The 21,372-nt window shown below is 41.1% G+C and overlaps 2 protein-coding genes across 6 annotated transcripts in view; one reads left to right on the top strand and one right to left on the bottom strand.

The window, feature by feature from the left end:
* Window positions 1-1,115: 1,115 nt before the first annotated feature.
* Window positions 1,116-6,315, bottom strand: LOC116399514 (crystallin J1A-like). 2 transcript variants are annotated; one of them, XM_031876723.1, is made up of 10 exons: window positions 6,268-6,315; window positions 5,883-5,952; window positions 4,909-5,088; window positions 4,326-4,424; window positions 3,662-3,754; window positions 3,415-3,571; window positions 3,183-3,298; window positions 2,780-2,857; window positions 2,307-2,446; window positions 1,116-1,532 (listed from the first exon to the last, which is right to left on the bottom strand). In XM_031876723.1, the coding sequence occupies exons 2-10, from the start codon at window positions 5,947-5,949 to the stop codon at window positions 1,428-1,430; spliced, it is 1,035 nt and encodes a 344-aa protein (XP_031732583.1). In that variant the 5' UTR covers window positions 5,950-5,952; window positions 6,268-6,315; the 3' UTR covers window positions 1,116-1,427. The 2 variants fall into 2 exon arrangements, with proteins under 2 accessions (XP_031732583.1, XP_031732584.1); XM_031876724.1 differs by having other exon boundaries at window positions 5,883-5,949; window positions 6,268-6,299.
* A 7,600-nt stretch (window positions 6,316-13,915) lies between these two features.
* vav3a (vav 3 guanine nucleotide exchange factor a) overlaps window positions 13,916-21,372 on the top strand; it is an 85,449-nt gene continuing 77,992 nt past the window's right edge. For all 4 annotated transcript variants that reach the window (XM_031876716.1, XM_031876714.1, XM_031876715.1 and 1 more), the window contains exon 1: window positions 13,916-14,371. In XM_031876716.1, coding sequence (XP_031732576.1) covers window positions 14,165-14,371 — 207 coding nt within the window. In that variant the 5' untranslated portion in view covers window positions 13,916-14,164. The remainder of the gene's footprint in view (window positions 14,372-21,372) is intronic.

Below are 21,372 nucleotides of genomic sequence, written 5' to 3'. Positions count from 1 at the left end.
GAGGAGGAGGAGGAGAAATGTGAAAGAGGGAGGCTCATTTGTCCCCATAAATTATGCATTTTCTTATCAGTTGCAGTTATGGCTAGACTCCAAACTTGGTGGTGTGCACTGCCAGTGAGGCAACAATGACAGATTACAGGGAGAGATTATTTAGATCCCCCCCCCTTTAGAATATTCTCTATTTTATACCACCATAATGCAACTTCGGTACATGCAGGTCATTTGCAATGAGCATAATGTTCTTGCAACATAATATATTCTGCAACACTCGCCTCTTTCTTAGAAATTGTCCCGAGGAAGAGGACTTTGGCAGATTTTGGAAAAACAAAAACACTCTTCAGGTCTGGATGTAATTATGCCAGACAGAGCCTGCTACGTGCTGCGTGGGAGGATGTCAGGCAGAGAGAGAAATCAAATGACTTCCCCTCTGTAGGCTATCAACGCACTGTCAGCTACAGCCTTTCTAGTCAGCCAAACGATGTCTCGAAGGTTTCCTCATCCACACATGTGTTCCTCTGTTGGGTTTGGGCTTCACAAATAATAATGCCGTGGGTTTTCCCCATCACACACATACGCTAGTTTCTTATTGCACTGCCAAGATGTCATGTAATACCAGTTTACATAAAAGGTATTGATTTACAATGTTAACCTCAAATGTTTCAGATTTGAACAAGCTGGGACTATTGCCTATTTATCATCAAGTATAAGCTGTAAAACAGCAAATGGTCTGCAACAGTAGCCCACACACTGCATTTTTTTTTAAATAACCACACTATGTCAAAGATATTAAAGCTTTGGCTTTGCTTCATGCTTGGCTAACTTTCAGAATTGTTGGGGCGGGTGCTTTAAACACGTGAATATGGAAGTCAGCACTTTCAGGAAGGCCGAACAGCTCCTTTGAGGGAGGAATCGGTTGCTGTCTGGTTGTTCCATGTAGTAAATCTGTGTGTATCTGCTCTTTCACTTCACAATTACGGAAAGCACTCAAGGGTAAGAGAGAACCAAAACTAGCTGAAACTTCAGCAAAATTACTTTCTCATTAACGTATGTTTCCTGGGATTAGGAAATCCCAACTGTCCACTTTGCAGCAATGAACTAATGGAACAATGCATGTATGTCGGTGATCTTTAGGTTCTTTATTTGAGACATTTGTTATAATGCAGCTGCTGAGGATAAATGAATTCCAGGAACTCAACACAACATAAATACCTTGCACAGACTTTCACTTTCTTACATGACGCAGCTTTGACAGAGCAAATGGTTTCGAGTTTCATTCAGCACAAGACTTTAGAATGCGACTGTCATGGATCGTTGTGTCAAAGTACATCTGCAACTTGAGAAAGTCTTCGAGCTTCAATTATGCACACTCCATAAATACTTTCTATGGGATAAAAAGAACGGCATTTAGGGCAAAAATCAAAGCTGAACTACAATTGTAGCTTTTTTTGGACCAAATCTTCGGATAGCTCCAGCAGCAGAGGATATCTCAGTGTCCTCTTCCTCCAAGACTCTGGGACTCCCTGGAGACCAGTCTGAAAAAACATCAAGACGACAGCTGAAAGGCAGCACAAAGCTTTCAGAAGATCTGAGCTCGCTGTCAAACTCATCACACAAGCTCCACAATTATAACGATAATATATTAAACACTTATATAACAAAATATAAGTAGCAACAAAAAATATCCATATAAGAAAAACAACAAATATAATAGTTCATATAAAAGGATTGCATTCAGGGTGATGAATATTGCACAATCCAACCCCCCTGTGCAATATTCATCACCTTGAATGCAATCCTTTTATAGAAAGTCTTGTTTGTTCTTAAATGGATAATTGTATTGTTTCTCATATTTTATTTCATTATTAATCTTTGTTTATGTCTTTCTCTAATAAAGCCTCCCAGCGGAAGTATTTCACAGATTGTACTTGTACAAGCGTAGTGACAATAAACATCTGGAATCTTGAACAATTACAGACAACAACAATATGCTAAATTATAAATGTGAACCATGAAACACACATGGTTGATATCTTTGCCTGCTTTTAAATGATTATTTTTCCATTGTTGATTGATTTTGTGACCAAGTTAACTCTTGTACTCTTAGAGTAGCATTGTGCTGTCACACATTATTTGCATACACGTCTATTTAATTACAAAACAAAAATCAAAACACCTTTTCCTCAAATCACTCTTTAGAAATATAAACTATTATAGAAAAAGCACATTTCAGAACGCATTTCCTACTCAAAACAGTATCAGTGACTAATGACTATTTCATATGCCTGAGAGTCACACTCCTGCAGTACCTGTGCCCCAAAACAGGCTCCTATGAAGGAGGCTCTGCTGGCGGTGCATCCCCCGCAGCGCATGGTGTCTCTGACTGCTTCATCCAGCTGTTTCAGCTTCAGGACTCCATGAAGGGCTCCCTGGAACGCACCAGGCAAAGCTAGACGCAAACCCAGATTTAGCAGGTTAATGCAGTTACTTCACCGTGCATTATTTGATTTACTTTTGCAATCTCATTATAACTAGGCTTGTAAGTTGAGCAGACCTGGGCTGCACAACCTCACATGTACATTAAGCATCTCAACCTTTTAGCCCTGTAAAACCTGAGACACTCAACTCAGCAGGAAGGGGGAAATGAAAGGGAAGGAGGAGGGAGACCATTAGTCAGGAGATCAAAGGATGGAGGACCCTCCTAACGGATATGCTGACAGGGAGGGTACGCGAACCGTGCCAAGTCAACAGACCTGGATCCTGCTGCCACCGCCTGGCTTACCTCATGTGTTTGTGAACACAGCAGGTACGAGCTGTTGGGATGTCTTGGCTAGGTTGTCCTTCACCTGGTGGATATGCGCTTCAGCAGAGATCCAAGAAGAGAGATAAACTGTATTGTTTAGTGTTCAAACATTGAGGCCCATTTTTGGCTGTGGCTGCCTATTGTCATAACACACATTATGTATCTTCTACACCTTTTCTGTAACATTATATATTGATTTTGAAAGACAAATGCTAAAAGACCATTTTGTGTTTCGTGCAGTTTTGAACATGCACTTTTCCCACGAGACCTTTTTGTACTCTTTTCGTCCAAATCTTGGCAGGAAAGTGAATAAGATTATCTTGTTGCTATAATGTCTTTATTGCTTTGAATCTCAAAAGGACCAAGACACATGTAGCCTTACCAACGACAGCCCGGTCCAGCTCCTGAGGGTTCTGTCTCTTCGGGTCGTTCAACTGAGCCAGAACTGCATCCAGGGCATTGGGATCTGGACCATTCAGAATGAAATGCTCCAAAAACCTTACGATGTTAAACAGACAAACAAAGGGTAAGCCTCCCTCCACTCATGTCAACATAATTCTGCAGCTTGTGTGCATGACCAAAAGTTTATCAGCTTCTTCAGAACCTTCTCTCACCTCGCTGCAGCCAGCGTCACAGCCACACACATGTCGTTGTTCTGGGTCACCCGCATGGCTCTCTCCACTTTCTCCAGCATCTCAGGATGGCCTGCGTACATGGCCACCACCGGAGCCAGCTTAGTGACCCCGTCCATCTGACAGTCCACATCACAGCCTCAAAAACAAATACACAAACAGAGATTAATGCCACCAAAAAAAAAATGCCAGGGGATGTCTTCACGCACTTCTGATCTGTGATCTTTACCAGTTTCTTCTTTGCCAGCATCCACATTTCTGATGAAAGCCTTCAGGCTGGCGTTTCTCCATGGGCCGTCTATGGGGAGGATGGCTTTGGGACCTAACAAATGCAGCAAACAGCTGGTTTATATAGGGAAATGAATGCATTTGACAGCTTCACCCTCATTAATAAGACAGAATCAGAGAGGCCTGGATAGGGGACAAAAGAAGAGAGAGAGGAAGAGAAACATTTCCTTGTCTGTCGATGCAGTTTATGTTTCTGTAGGTGGAGCCATTTTCTTTGTCTACTCTGTCGTGGTTATCACTGCCAATGATGGTGACACAGCTCGTCTTATATTATTCAGAGACATAAAGCCGTCTACAGTTTACTGCACCCAAAAGTGCCCTACGTGCTGTGGTGATTTACAGCAGCACTGTAGTTATATGATATTCTGACCGTAAAAAAAAAGCAGCACCAATCCAAAGCTCTCAACACCAAGAACAGAGAAGTCTGACTGTATGGAATATCTTAGAGGGAATTCCCCATCAGCTGGTAGGAAAAACGCTGTGCACAGAGTTATCAGACAGTAACAGAGGCTCTCACATCCGTCGGGGCCAGTTAAGTTGATGATTGATACATATGGACATCACAATATCGACAGTTGCATGAGAGCAGAATGGGCACAGTATACCTCCTTTCTTCATGTAAGGATCATTGAGAGGCACGTCGTAGACGGTTCCTGGGCCAAAGAACTTGTAGATGCGCTTGTTCAAGTCTTCCACATTAACATCTGCCAACACATGACATACTGTATCTTTAAGAAAACAGTCATTTTAGTTCACTATTAAACACGCTGAGGTGACATCGTCATCAGCACCAGGAAGTCAGATCACTCAGAGGAAAATAGTCAAGCACATAACCCCTGATTAAACCACACCATGTCCTTTTTAAACTTCAGCTTGGCTTAACGGTTCCCCATGCTTTCAGTCTTTCAGTCTTTCAGTCTCAGCTAAAATACTTGTCTCCTGGCTATCGTTTACAAAATGTTCACTTGTGTCAGGAAAGACAAAGAGTAAATCTTAAACATCTGAGAAATCTTTCAAATCTTTGAAGAGTCGTCCGTCCTCCTTGAAACATCAGGATTTATGGTAAGTATATTCTTAATTTTACCAACAGTAACCATGATGATTAACTTTGATGATTTATTGACAATCGAACAATGCTAGTGTAACACGTTGGCACTGAGAAAGTCATGTTGCTGCCTGTTTTAGTACCTCCACACTGGCTTAGTGACTCAAGCAGGACGTATGCCTGGTCTCCATAGCAGGTCTGCTTGCCAGTCGTCCTGCTGTAGAAAGGATTTGCTGACTGAGGCCGGAACTCAGGACAGGGCTCCAGATCAGAGAGAACTTCTTTGAGCCTGTCTGGATCGTAAATCCAATGCATAGGCTGGGCTGTATGGGTGGGGAACACACACAAACACAACACACACACACACACACGAAAGAGAGAGAAAAATAGTAAAACATTCAATAGCATGTTTTTGACATGAAACAGTCTGACAGATACCACGGAAAGGGAAATAGATGTGTGTTGTTTGAACCTGATCGAGAATGACCTGTTCGACATTCACCAAACAGGAGCTTACATTTGGGATTACTCCCTTTATTGTGCATCATTATATGGTGAGTTAAGAATTGCGTGGCCATAAAAAGGCAAGTTTATTCATAAAGCATTTCAGCAACAAGCCAATTCAAAGTGCTTTATAAGGCATCAGAGCTTGAAAAGAAACACAGCACAAAAGGACATGCAAATACAATTAAAACCAGTAAATTGTACCAATAAAAGATAATTTTGGCTAGTATAGGTTTAGCATTTCAGCTATTGCAGAAACTGTGCTTTCGTAACACTATGGGTGAAGTCAAACTGACTTACACAAGTTAAGGAAACGCCCGTTTTTTTATCAGCATGTACAGATGTTGCTTATGCTGTGTGACACCTAAGAAAACAACGAAACAGTGTTTGAAACAGAACACTTTTAAAGATGTATGAAAGATAAGTGTGATGTATAAACTCTAGAATTAAACATGTATATAATATGAAACAGTAGAAGCCGTAACATGCCGTATGAGTAGAACTTAATGAGATGAGATGTTAAGTGTAGGAAGCAGATTTGGTTTGTACTATGCAAAGCCCTGTTGCTCTAATTAACTCAGTCCCAACACCAGTATCACACAGTTTATCTTACCTGCTGCATCTGCTGCTGCTGCCCCAATAATGGCCCCAATGGCTCTGTCTGCCAAAGTCAAGGCCATCTGCTTTTATTTCAGACATGAGTACAGAATACACAGGAAATAATGTGAGGGTTTACTCGTTTGTTAGAACATAGATCGCCTGACATGAATGTCTGTCATTTTAATTTAATGAAATAGAAATACAGCGCACTGTTGTTGTTGGAAATGGTCTAATGCAAGTTACAAGATCATTTTGCACATTGAGTTTTATTTCAGTTTTATGAATGCAACATTCCGTATATCCAGATGTAGAAGTCATTTTGTCTTTTTTGTTAATTCAATGAGGTGCATCATAATGAAGTGCTAATGTCAATAACGGGATAACTTGTTTATCCTTACCTTTGAGCCTCGTCTTCACCTTTTAGCAAACCACTTGAAGTGTTGGAAAATGTTGTCAGTTTTCTGACAAGGGGAGGGTTCCATCAGCCCAGTGATAAGCACGCACCAATGGTAACCCGAGAAAAACTGTTTTGTATCGTACAGGAGGGAGGCCAAAGAGGTGGTAAGATAGAGGTTACAACACAGGACTACAGTTATGTATGTAAGGTTAGGTAAAAAAAAATAAAAAAGCAGGTTTTGTATCATATATGTGGATTGCTCTTGAATCCAGTCAAGAGATACCTTGAAACATTTTACTTTTAACATTCAGAAGGCAACATCTTGTTCATCAGGAGATGAATAACATGTATTGTGCTTCAGGCTGGTATTTCTATAATGTTGGAGGTGGGAACCTGCAGTATTTATGCAACAGTGTCTCATTAGGGGAATTGGCATAATCGTTACTTGCATACAATATATTTATAATCTTTATTCATGACAGCCAAGCTATGCTGTGAAGCGCTGTGAGGTTGTGCTTATAGGCCCAGCAGTGCTTTGAGCTAAATGCTAAAGTCAGTATGCTAGCATGCAATTACAATGTTAACGTGTTGATGTTCAGTGAGTAATGTTTCCCAAGTTCTTGCTGTAGCATGTTAGCATGCTATAATCTGCTAATAAGCATCAAACACAAAGCTGATGAGAATGTTTTGCAGATATTTTTGAAATATCTGACCTGACAATGGCGCTCAATGAAAAGCGAGTGAAGGTCAGGGCCATAAATGCAGTGGCGGGCCGTGCATTTTATACCTGGGCCTTCTGAGCTGTCCTACTGAGCTACAGTTAATTGTTTCTATTGGTGCAATAATACACAAATTCGTATTAAACCGTTTGGTTCGAGGCTTACGAACCGAACAATACGTTTGAATAATACTAGTGCATTTGGAAAATGCAGAAGCTTTTAAATTGTGGGAAATATAATGTTTTCGGTGGACTGTGCTCACGTAACAGACAACGGGATGTGTCACCTTTTGAACCCCGGAACAATAACAAAAAAACGAAATAACCCTGCAATGACGGGATGCTTCGTCATTAACGGACAAGTCAGAATCAATGTAATTAACACAATGACAAGAACCAGTCACATAAAATGAAACACCGGCCGGCGAACGGAACACCGGCCGGAATCTGATTGGATAAAAGCTCTCCTTAAAACAAGCTGTGCTGGAAGCAGAGCAACAGAGGAAGACACGAGCTGTGCAATGGGAACAAAAATTATAATACATGTAGTGTATTTGTGAAAAATTATAAAATAGCTATAACTTTGTGTTTAGGCCAGCAGAGAAGGATTAGCTGGCCCTGACGGCCCACTACTGCATAAATGTCAACCTCTTGGTGGGGCTTGTGGAAAGGTAAGGCGATCACAAGGGTAAATTCGGTTCATCCTCTGGGAACCATGCCTAGTACCACATTTTGTGCCAATACATCAAGTAGATGTGAATATATTGCACTCAATTAAAGAAAACTTTGACCTACTGGGGACCACCATAGTAATTAAGATCCACACTCTGGGGACCGTGTATGTCTGTACAAAATGTCATGCCGATTAATCTGATAATTGTCAAGATATTTCAGTCCGGATCAAAAATAAAAAGTGAAAGTTAGTAAAAAAAAATAAAAATAAAAGGAAGAGAACATATAACTTGCAAGTATATTGATCAAACTCAGCTTGTGTTGCATCTTGATACAACTGACTGTCCCAAATGCTTTTGGAGATGCAGAACTGTCTCCATGCTTCTTCAGACAACTTCTGCTTTGCAGGGTTTTTGAGGCCCTCTACAGACATAACACTGGGGGTCACCCCCCTCACCCACTGAGCTTGGGGCTCCAGCTGTATGGACTGTTTCTGAGCCTGACCTCGTGACTAAACTCTGACTGTTTTAATAAAACCATTAACGTCTTTTTTAAATCCCTCAACTCATTTATCAGTTAATTTGCACTTGACGAACTCTACTGCGACACCTGAGGGCAATTTACTATGTGTTGAAATAGCTTTCAAAGACTCTCTTTGTCATTTTAATTTGTCATGCTCTCTCTGTATATCTTCCACTCCATTACGTCCATCCTGATGGATCCCCAGCTGATCCCACTGTTCCAGGACTGGCCAGGCGCCACTTATCCCTGGCCTCTCATGGGTATCCCAGGCCATTGATTACTCTCCTGTCCTCCTAAACCAGCAAAATAGAGTGCTATGGGTAGGGTCAGGTCATCAATAGCAGTTAGACAACAATGAACAAAAGCTGATAAGGGGGTATTTAGTGATACCTCTGTGTATGGTTGTGAATGTCATTCTGGAAGAAATCTGAAGGTATTTATGCTACTTTATGTTTAAACTTGCCATGTGTACCAAAATCCTTCCCAAGACATACTTATTAAAATTGTGCATCATTTAGGAGAAAAAAGGAAAGAGGAGTATGAGGGTCCTTTGATGAACATTACACACATTACATTCAAATGTATGTAAATACATTAAGTCTCAGTTACAGCAGAGAGATTAATTTCCAGGAAATGGATTTGCATTCTCTGGCAGGGAGATAACATGCCCTTCACAGAGGGTATAAAAGAGCTGCACAAATAGATCAGCCACTATCATCAGATCAAGTGACCAGCAGGGTGAAGCTCTATAAATGAAAGCCTGGCAGAATTTGCAAGAAGATATTGATGGAGTGCGTGCAATATGGCAGTGCCCGCATGTTCCGGGAGCTGCCAGCTATGATCATCTGACGGTGGGGAATGGAGGGGATGCCACTCTGTTTTTTGATGCCAAAACTTGCAAAGCAACAATAAAGAAGGCATGTGTGTGTGTTGACCTGGACACAATGCTGTTGTGTAGCTTGTGGCATTCTCTGTAACACTTTTATGTACCCCTTTATATATATATTTTTTTTTTTTGGGGGGGGGGCTCTTTCAGGCTCCAGTTTGCGGAAAATACAGCAATTATAACTGTAACCAGAAAAATAAATTTGTCAAATTACGCGTCTACTAGCAATGCTAGTGGCTCTGTTAGGCAGAGTGAAGCTTTGTGCTAAATGCTAACACCAGTGTGTTAACATGCTCGCAATGACAATGCTAACATGCTGATGCTAAGCAGGTAGCCTATAAGATTTAGCATGTTGCCATAGCATTAGTTAATTAGCACTAAATACAAAGTACAGCTGAGGCTGTTGGGAATGTCATTAGTTTTGGAGGATATTTGGTTATAAAACAAAGTATTGGAAACATTTAAACTTGAAAAGTCAGGTGATCATGAGGACTCATCCTCTTGCAACTATGTATGCATGTATAAAATGTCATAGCAATCCAGCCCGATCTCATTCCCAGGTTGTCAAATACATATTGTCTGTATATTACACTGGACTTCAAGGATGGATGGGTCAAACAAACAGGACATTCACCTTGGAGACCACAGTTTGTGTCCCATAAGGAACCAAAAGTCAAAGCTATTTTAACTAATTTCAAGTAAGTCACATAAAATAACTCTAAGCCAAACCACGATCTTTTACTACATCTAACCAATAAGTTTTGTTGCCTAAATCTGAGTGATGCCAATGGAGTCCTGACCAAGCGCAATTTTGTGACTAAATGGGAATGGATACGTGGTGGTCAATCCATCCCATTAACCAATCTCGGAAATCGAGATTTTGTTCCTGTTCAAAATGTTTAGCCATGCTAGCTTGAGGGGTCTTGGGATGACACGGAGCTGATGGCTGTAGACTCTCCCTTCAATCTAATTGATATACTTGCTTTTGTGTGATATCTTTTACTTTTTGATATCCTACATTCAATACCCTCTTATCGTTTGCCATCTTCTTGTTTTTGCTTTTCTTCAGTGAATGTTTTTTTTATCTCTTATTTGATGTGTTGTGTTCTGATGGTGAGAGAAAAAAAGCCCTGGCAGTCAGATCAAATCTGCCATATGTGCCCAGACATAATCACGCTGTTTCTTGGAAGCTCACACGGATAGTCATTACTTTCTAGTTCTGGTCATATTCCAGGTGAAATAACCCAGAAATAGGCCAGTCATTCATCTGTGCATTGATGGAAAATTTAAAGCAATAACAACATGTTTTGATGGGAATGCCAAGGTGCCACGAAACATCATAAACTGTCGGGATTATTGGGGACGGGCAATTTTAAAAAGAACTGGGAGCATTGCAATTTCCCAAATGTATGATTGTGTTACACTTTTGTGTTTGTGTGCCTCGCCTCATCCCTGCACAGCAGAGGAATGCTGATAATTGTCTGGCTGCATGGCTGTCCTTCTCGGCTGCGGAGAGTGAAGCTGAAACAGGAGAAGGGTGCCGAGAGGTATGCCAGCATCCGGCTGCTAGCCACCTCTCTTGTCATCTGTGCTATGCCAGCCATGGCATCGACTTCGCAAGCCAGCGGAAGACAAAGCTGGACGCTGAGCCACACAAACTCCCTCCACTCCTGATCAGTCTTGATTTGAATACAATGTGGACAAACAAAAGAGTGGGAGACCTGACATCTCTGACATTCATCCAAATCATCTGCACAAGTATGAAGAGAAGAAGGGGAGATGACGTAGTCACAGAAGGGTTTACAACTGCAAAATGCTGGAAACTAATCTTCACAGCATTGTTTGCACAGGCCTCTGTATGTAAATGTACCCGGTATGATTCATCGGCATACATTCTTCTTCTACTGCATAGGGTCCTTCCTCTGCAAATCTTAGGGTCTCTGTGAATCTCGTTTCTATCTGTAAAAGGAAATGAATCTTGTCGGTGTGTAGTTCTCTTCTTATCTTCCATCATTTCTGCACATACCATAAGAGCAGCCTCATGTAGGGCTGTTAATGTGATTACCAGCACACCCTGCGCTATATAGAGGATTGCGTTTTCACATGTTGGATTTCTCATCGGTGTCTTTTGTTATGTAATTCATACTTTTTGTAATACATTTAGAATGCTATATTTATCACGTCCCTCTGTTGTGTCGCTCTGATGCTTAAATCCCCTTTTGCACAAACATCTGATTCAGATGTTTATCTATTTAATCCCGTTTACTACAGTATTTATGTAGCCTATTACTTTTTGTTGTAATAGTCCAACAGGGATCGGTAAAAACTTGTGTCAATCTGAATTGTACTGCAGGTGCACTCTCACTTTGCAGCTCGTCTAGATCAGTTGGGGCTCAACAGCAACTTGACAGTGACAGAGGAGAGCGTTGTACTATTTCATATTCTCTGAGCCACTCTGTATGTCTGGGCACAAACTATAAGGCCACATAATACACTGGCATTTGGTGAAGATGGAGCAAAGACAGCCTGTGCATACTGTAATGATCCAACATCCTTTCCATTCTCATTGCTGCGCAATTCAAAACATTTAATTTGATGCTCATAAATCGAGCAGCTGGCATACAGCATTATCACATGGAGGCAATATAAGATAAACCCAGCTTCAGTTAGACCATATATTGGCTCAGTCATGCCAATCATGCGTGCCTCTTAGCGAGATGATTAGCGGGGTAATGCATTTGGCAAGAATGTTATGTTAGAAATGTTAATGCTTTGTTAAAGTATGTCTTAACACGTATTTGCCTCTTTCTGTGAGAGTTCCTATAGTCATTAACAAAAAAGATTCTCAAACCATATTATTTAGGTATATAATCCAGTAATATTGTTACAGTGAAACATATCGTGATGTATGGCCTCTTCATTAGATATTTGTGTTGGACACAAATCTAAATGTCACACCTACAAATATGTGTAAAAACAGAAGTAGTTCTGTTTACTTTCCCCACAACAGAGGAAACAATGGCAGGGGCGGTGATCATAAACTGAAAAAGGCTTATTTAGATGGAGGAGAAACACCTAATTGGTCTTTAATTGTAAAAAGGAATAATATAAATTGGTAGGAGACAATCTGTGGTAGGCAGATGAAGATGGGGGAGTATGTCACTCTGTACTGCAATAATCCAGTCAGTAAATGCTATTAAAAACAACTTTCCCTCCTAAACCGATGTAGCTGTACACATCCTTTTTTGTTATTGTGTCAAAATAAGGAAGCACAATGGTCTCCAAATTCCATTCATTGAGTGTGAGCACCACAAACCCAAATGCCAACTAAATAAAGACGCAAATCAGAAGACAGGTCTCTTATCGTAAGTCTGGTAAAGGAGCAGAATTACAGTTAACATACAGTACAAAGATTACATTTCAACATAACACCAGCTGTGACGGTTCACGGTTTACCGTGTGGGTTTAGGAGTGGATAAGAGACTCAGGCGCAGACTAAAACACAGGACACAAGGTGAGGTGAAAAACAAGGCTCTTTACTGGGCACTTAGACAAAAACAGAAACCAAAATCTACTCCAACCGGGAGCAAAGAAAATCCAGACTGAAAATAAAAAGCAAAGTCACAAAAAAGGGCTTGGACACAAAAAGGCAGTCACAAACCGTGGACCACAGAGGGGCAACACGAGATATGACCACCGGCGAGCAAAGAGTCCACGGGGAGGAAAAAGTCAAATGATTACCCGGCAACTGGAACAGGGCAAGCAGGAGAGTATAAGTAGGTGAGGGTTGATGAGCGGATTGCCGGCAGGTGAGTAGAGATGACTGGGGTTTGCAAAGGGAAAAGCCAGGGGCAGGTGATTTGGCACAGGTGGAGAGAATAAGCATGATCAGGAGACACACACAGACAAACACACACCACATTCACACATAGCAAAACCCAACCGTGACACCAGCACTGTTAAACACTACTCTACCAAAACCTCCAAAGTTCAAAAAATCAGTACAGTTTCCTCCCAAACACTATGACTTTCTTTGATTATTATTATTAGAGATTCATGCAAATGAAAGGTTCAAAGTTCTGGTAAAAAAGACCTGTGATACATCACTGAACAAACATGCAACCATTCATTAATATATGAATGTACAAAGCATAAATATAAAATATATACCAACAAAAGACGTCACATTACCTGTAATTTATTGATACAGCATTAACTATAAATGCTGAAATAGAGAACATATCTCAGAAACTATTTATAAAATTATGCAGTGCATAGCCTTTCACTTAATGCAATACGAAGACTGTTATTGAACTATTGACTACTTTCAACTTACCTCATTATGACTAATGTCAAATGAAGACTTTCAATGGTTTCATGAGTCATAAATCATGACTACATCATCGTAAATGTCAAACTTTTTTGGAAACCATAACAGTAAAGTGGGTCTGTATCTCAGAGTGATGCACTCATTTGGTTTGTTTAATCATTAATTGACAGCATAGCTCTATTATTCTACTCAATGTGCAGCTGGGATATTTGCATTCAGCAGGAACTTGGACATGCTGCTTGATAATGTGCTGTTAATAATTAGCATGTTCGTTGATATCATTTGAGAAATGCATGTTTTTCCCCCCCTTCAGTCTATGTTTTGCTCTATACTAACAAGTAGGAATATATTTCACTGTAATTTCAGATAGTAGGCTACACAACGAGTCTCTGGGTGGCAAGCGGAAGAAGTGAAGAACTGGGTGAGGGGGAGGGAGGAGAGACATTTAGACACATTCAGAGAGAGAGAGAAAGAGAGAGAGTGAGTGAGTGTGTGTGTGTGTGTGTGTGTGTGTGTGCGTGTGTGTGTGAGTGAGAGAGCGAGAGAGGGCGAGAGAGGAAGAGTGCAGGCAGAGCTCCATCCACAGCCTCAGTACACCGGACTGTCATCCTCCACTAGACCTCCGCCGTGGTCCCCTTCTGTTTTCATCGGGTTTTACAGTTGGCGGATGTAGCATGGAGACGATTTAAGACGCACTACCGAGCCGTCAGCAGTTTCACTTGCTTAAAAGAACAGATTCGCTTGACGCTCGTCCGGCTGAAGTCAGAATAATGATGGAGTATTGGAGGCAATGCGCGCTGTGGTTAATAAACTGCAAGGTGCTTCCAGCTAACCACCGGGTTACATGGGAGTCTGCACAGGTATTTGACTTGGCCCAAACCCTCCGGGATGGAGTCCTCCTCTGCCATCTGCTCAACAACCTGAGGCCCCAGTCCATCAACCTAAAGGAAATCAACCTCCGACCGCAAATGTCACAGGTAAGGAACGAAAGGCAAACCTGATATCTGCTTCTCGCTCCGTCCCCAAAGTACAACTGAGAGAGCGCAACCAGACATCCTAAACAATGATGCTAGTTTAAAGTTTCCTTGCATGTCGGCAAAAACAGCATACCTGCTAGAACACTAATGCAGCTGATTCCAAATGAAAAAATATATATATCAAATTCGGCATAGCATAATCCACAAGTTAGCACTTGGTTTTAAGAAGATTTGAACTTTTAAACATTTTGTTTAGCGCTCGTTTACGCCCCCAGTGGATATTTTGGTCGCGGAAAAACGGTAAGAAGAAGAAGAATTAGAAGTCAACAAATGATATAAATTGATATAAATAATTGATATAAATTAAAATTATATTCACTCTAGTCCGTGATAGCCTATGGAATATGTGCAGAAGAAAAAAGGCAATCCATGCCTCTGTGAGGGGCTCTTAATTGTTGCTTTATGACACAATAATACAATAAGCAAGGAAACACTAAATTGACAATGAATTTAACGGAATTTGAAAGCATTGGGTGAAATTTACAAGTCACTGTGAAATAAAGTTCGTTTTATGTCATTTTCGCTCATTACTTTACTGCACCCCTTTGTTAAGGTTACTTATAGTAATTTATAGTATAGGCTAACAGTTACACATAACAGTTCAGTGACGCTTCATGTATGCAGAGCTTAATCTGCCCTCAGAGACTAGAAGTTAAGTGGTGACAAGGCTTTGTAGGCTATCCCAAACAGGGAAGTGGATGTATCTCATAGGATTAACAACATGTATGAATAATCCGGTATTTTATGATAATAGGCTATACATTTTTATTGACAATTCATGCAAGTACGTTATTAGTTTGTCTTGCCTGGCAGTATGAAGGAACAAATGTAATTACAATCTCCTGATTGGTTGTTTTTGTTTATTTCTCTTTTTTTGATTTATATATCATATTTAAGCGTCTATACATTTTGTTTTCTTTTAAATCTATTTAAAATTTAGTTTTTAATCTATATGTAGCAAGAGCTGTGGCCACGTGGCTCCTGTTTGTCAGATGCCATCTGTTTCAAATACAGGACAGCCGGAGCTATGAGCAGATTAATATTCGCCTTCATAACAGTGAATCTGGTTGTCTGGCTCGGTGTCAACACACAGTGAGGTAGACGCTCACCTACTGAGCCTGCAGACCTGCTCTATAAAAATTAGACTGTACCAGTAACACACACAGACAGACTACAGTATTGTATGTAATTGATGCTCCAATGCGCTCATCTGATGCAAAGCAGGTGATTGAGGTTTGAATATCAGTACTATTGATGTTAGGCTTGTTTCCTGGAAAAAAGCACCATAAACTCAATGTCACAGTGGGATGGTTACTATAATATGCAGTTACTTTCTTTCAAAATTTAATTTGGTACCCACTGTTCAACTTAAAGCACACAGGTCGAGTGCACAATTTAAAAAAATTGGATTTTAATGTCATCAATGGCAATGGAAATCAACTTTTAAAGGATCTGCTTACTTGTAGATTTCAGAGGAAACTAGATTGGGACTGTAAGACGAGAAGCTGATTGGTCCATTTACTGTTCGAAGTTTTTGCTAGCAGCAATACAATTGCTGATTGAGAGTCATCAATAGGTCAGTGTTTGCTGTCAGTCATGACATAATAACATGGAATGGAGCTGCCATGCATAAGAGAGGTTGTGAACTATTATTACGCTCAGTGCCTGGCCTGGCCCAGAGTAGACTGGGTTATTTTTAGGCACAGTTTGTTTTATGCATGGCTGGATGGCTTACTCACACAAGGCACTGATGAAGCTAAATTTAGGGGTTAAATTAGCATTAGTAGTAGTCCCATAAACATACAAGGCACACATGCAAGTTCACATGTGTCGGGCTTGTTTATACAATGTTTTTGAACTGCGTTTCTCAGAGGTCATCTGCCAATTGAATAGTGTCAAGGGTGAAATATTTTTCTTGGTAAAGTGTGAGGTTTTTTTCGGTGGTCCTTGTCTCTTTGCCAGATCAACCACAGTGGTTATAATTTCTCATGAAATACAGCCGCTGCAGTTTCGTCTTTTGTTTATTGATTTTTATAACCTGCCAGACACCACTGTTGTGATAAATAGTTCAAGATTTGTAAACATTGAATATTAATCATTGGTTCTAGCACTTTACTACTTCATATGTATGTTAGTAGATCATGACTCGTGCCTTCTCCTTTCACACACATTCACACCATGTGAGGCTGCACCAACTCCCTGGACCCCCCCCCCCCAGCACCTTTCCTCCCTGTGTCTCCTCAAAGTTAAATTTACATAACTGAGGGCGGAGTCGCTTCCCCTTTTACTCTGCATAATTCATGAGGGCCGTGGCAGCTACTTTATCATTGGCCAATAATAACACATGGGACGCCACTGTGGACTCACCCATGGGACCCATGTGATGGAAAGACAAAGGCAGTGAAGGGACAGAGCTACAAAGAGTCTGCCGGGCCTCGGCAGACGCATCTCAGAGGACATAAAGGGCCCCGAAGGGCTACCCCGCTGTGTCGATGTTGGCTGCGTAATTAAGGCACAATGCTCTGGAGGGTTGACATGTGTGATGTTGGCATCAGGGCGGGCTGCTTCTCATTCATCTCAACTGTGTTTGGGTGATTTGTATGGGCTATATACAGTAGAGAGTCAGTTCTGTCCATGAAACAAAGAGCCAGGCAAAATAAGTGACATTATGAGATCAGTCTATTTACTGATGAAATGACCTGTGCTCTTGTGGTGAAAGATGAAGAATGATGCATGGGTTTGTGAATGTGTGCTCTGTGCATGTGCGCATGACAAGGTTTGCTATAATGTTTAAAGCAAAGAGCTCAAAGTTCTAGTTCAGGGTGTTAAGGTCAGTGTAAAGCAAACGTTCACCCTCTTTGATCATAGTTTTAATAGGGTTGTAATGACTCAATTACAAAGTCTAGACGCAGCGCGACCACAGCAACTGCTGCATTGTGCTGCCATACAAGAGAAAACACCACATAATCAGCAGTTGTTTTTATGTCTCACTCTGTGAAAATCAACGGTTTAACGTTAAGAGGAACTATGCAATGTTTGTCGTGGCGTAACGAACCAACCATGTGGTCATACATGCAGCATGCAGCCTTTCCATCCTTCCATCAAAGTTCTGCTGAATCTCAGATTTTACTGAGAAGACTACAAATATATTCAAAACGCTGCTTGTGTGAATTGGTGTGTGTGACTTTCATTCTGTCATAATGCTGCGACCAAAAACGTGTGCTAAAAACAAACTAGCTAACAGGCTGGCACCATGAGCCAGCCATTGATAGATTATGTTCAAACAAACACAAACAACTGCTTAAAAACACAAAACTGAGCTTGTATGGTTTGATTGAAATTTAAATCTGGAAATTTGCCCCTAACTTGTTAAGCCTACTGTTGCCTTGTTCTCCATGACACAGGATTATAAACTGCGGATTCAGAGTTGAGCACAATGTGGCAAACCCACCGGCAGCTGAAAGCCTCTCACACAGACCAGCCGTGAGCCTCAACATGCACAGGAAATCAGGAAATGGAAAAGAGGAAGGAAGTGAAACTAAACATGCCCTCGATCACGCTCAGACCCAAGCGCTGTGCTGATGTCAGACACAATGAAGAGAAAAGCCGCCGCTCTCTTCTTCACACAGCAAAACAAAAACGCTTTTCTCTTCATTGAGCGAGCATCAAAGACTTCACTTCATTTTTTTGCAAAGTGAAAGTGAGAGAAAGACGGAGTAATAGTCAGTTTCTAATTTTAACGAGCATCAAGCGTCAGAAAGTGTTCCACAGAGCGACAAAGTGCATCATGCACCAAAAAGACACGAGAGAAAAGGCTTCATAGATTTTATGCAGATTCAAAACCAACATAGAGATGCCATGAAGACTTAATCAACACATTTATGAATGAATTATCAGTTTATTCTAGTGGTATATAGAATGTTAGGCTAGGCTATTCATTGACTGCTCAATGAATAGCGCAGTTGATTTGCTTTTAATGGTTTTATTTTGACAGGTACGCTGCAGGTGCGTGGCTTCAATTGGTAAACTGGTCCGATTTTTTCCAGGCGTATCACATTTGCACATACTGCATATAAAGAGAACAATGTTATACATTATACATGGTACATATGTATATTTTGTCAAGCCCAGACCCAATCGCTGTGATGTCAAACAATGAGGAGAAAAGCCGGCTTCGCGCACAGACACTCCACGCAGCCTGCTTCAAAGGCTGCGAGGCTTTCTCTTCACTCGCAGAGACAAAAGTTAGCGAGAGATAGAAAGCGTGGGAGAATGAGAAAGACAGAGAGAGAAATGTCTTGATTTTCCTTTGGTTCGTGCAGAATAAAACCTCTGCAAGTCATATGGGCTCAGGAAACATGACAGATTGAGATTCTGTGTAAAAAATATTAAATAAGATGTCCCAAATGTTAACACATAAAAACCTGTCCCTGTGCATTTCTTTTTACTGAGTTAGGGTTAAAATTAGGCATTGACAGGTAATTAGAGTGGGATAACGGCTAATGTAGAAATGTCATGGCACCTGAAATTTAAGATACTCGGTAATAAAGCTGAAAAAGGTCATAGATAAGTGAGGTGTAACCACGTGAGGCGTTAAGAAAGGTTATTAATACTTTATGGATGTCTGTATGTGAGTGTGTGTGAACACAGACTCATAACACGCATACTCCCTTGTCCTTATCCACACTCCTTAATGCAAGAGGATGCACATGATATTTTATAGTAGTAGTTGCAGCCCCCAGCCTCCAGTTTGTGTGTAAATAGTGTACATCCGTCTCAGATCAGGCGTTAGAACGCAGTCATCCTTAATCCAAACCATTGCTTTACTGTGATTTGTTCCGCAGTAAAGTGAAACTAATTAATATCTGAAATATTCCTTTTTGTGGTGGTGACAAACCACAGCGCAACATGTGAAGCTTTTAGTGCATTCTTAACTGAATGCCACATACCAGTATGCAGTTTGTGGCACTTTCTGCTTCCAGTCAGACTTTTATTACATCAAAGCGTGAATTTCCTTTGAAAATGTCCCCTTCTGGGTTGTTTCTCTGTCGACTAGAAGGCATAAGAATAATTATGGGTCAGATTTTCCATGACCGTACTTCTCAGCGATACTGTATGCATATACCCATACCTTTAACCTACTGAATTTGCATACAGAGATGGCACACACTACACATTGCATGCTGTTAGTATGCACTATATGCGCCTTCGGACACGGCTTCCGAGTCCCTTGATGACTACCCGAGTTACTGTGGCTTGGCTCCCCTTCTTGATTCACTTTGAAGAAAGGATTGCGCCTGTCAGTGTGTAAACACCACGTTACTGCAGCCGTGCTCGGCGCGTCAATGCAAGGCACCACGGCCCTACCGTTTGCAGCATAATGCAGTCGCACCACGTTAGCTTTGTTCCGTGCTGCGTTATGTACAGGGACGTGGATGCCGACATTAGCGGAGACTCGATTGCGATGCACCTCACTTGTGCGTGAACACGTGCACAGAGCGAAACTGACCTTTCATTCCGTCACCAAGGAAACAAGCCTGCACTCACAGCCAACCGGTAACGGCTGTGGTCTAGTGCACATTAAAGTATGGATAGTGTATATGCTGATTTTATTAGGAGATATTCGGCGGTGGAGAATGCACCTGCAATCAATGTTTATTATGTTACTCGATTCTGCCGTGGATGGTTCAGTTAATCACTGTTGAGTGCTCTGAAAGCTCTGAGTAAGTCAATACTGTCTGTTGTCTTTACTGGCAAACAATCATCATCATCATAAGTGACATTTTAAGTGTAGACAGAGGCTTAGACACGTCAGAGGAGACCTCACACCATACAGTATGAATGTGAAAGTTTCAATATTCCCAAATGATGATTTCGCCTTTTTTTTAGCTTGGTGGAAATGTCAAAATGCTATCTGGAAGTCAGTGAGCAGTCAGGAATTGTAGCTTTAGATCCAGATGATACCAACCTACAACCATGGTCATAGCCAGCAGCAGTGTGTCTGCAACCTTTTACTGTCAGGTTCACTATAGTGGAAACCTGGAGCCAAGCGAGGGGGAGAGCACTGGATCAAGCTCTACAGAAAGCTGATTTAAAACATATATAAAACCTCTATATACTGCTCAAATAGACTTGAATGGACCTCTATACCTTTTGTTTTTTATGCCATATTGTGTGCATTGTGCAAGTGTGGGCACCCATCGCCTGCAGATCATTGTCCTTTTTTTCAGCAGGGACAGTTCTGCGTTCTGCTTTGAGCGACTCAAGGTGGAAGTGATGGATGACTGTAGTCTATTGGAAATAGGAGTGTCCTTATTTGTGTAATGGAGACAGAGAGGGAAAGAATGCAATAGAAATAGCAGTGGCTCCATACATATATGACAGAACAGCAAAAAGGATAGGGCCATGTGCAAGTCTATACATTACTGGTATTACCAATATAGTGTATGCAATTTTATGATAAGGCTACTTTATGGCAATAAAATTGATGAATTTATTCAGCAACGTTTCACTTTTAGCACTTAAATCAAAAAATATCAGCACGGATTCTGTATCAGCCATAGCGGTCAAACCCCACACCTGAATGGACACACACACACACACAGGTCAGACAGGAGTTGACCAGGCTCTGTCAAATGGCGCAGCGGAGCATTATTCACACCTTTTTAACACAATCTTCCAAGAGGAATAAATCATGGGCCGCAGAAGGAAGAAGAGGGGGGATACTGCTTCAGTGTTTGAGCATTCGGTGTGTACATTTTATTTAGTGCACACTTTATGTGACATTCAACCCTCCGATCTCCTCCACCCTTTTAAATACCTTCTTTTGAGCCAATCACACACAGTTGAGATTAAACTATTTGACCTAAGTTTCTGTAGCCAAGAGGGTTCATATCTCACACAGTAACACTAATTCAATTCCCCTATCCAGGGGGGGGGGG

The sequence above is a fragment of the Anarrhichthys ocellatus genome, unplaced genomic scaffold, assembly GCF_004355925.1.
Source record: "Anarrhichthys ocellatus isolate YVR2014 unplaced genomic scaffold, GSC_Weel_1.0 scaffold113, whole genome shotgun sequence".
Lineage (NCBI taxonomy): Eukaryota > Metazoa > Chordata > Actinopteri > Perciformes > Anarhichadidae > Anarrhichthys > Anarrhichthys ocellatus.
The sequence above is the reverse complement of the archived record's forward strand: the minus strand, read 5'-3'. Positions and strand labels throughout refer to the sequence as shown.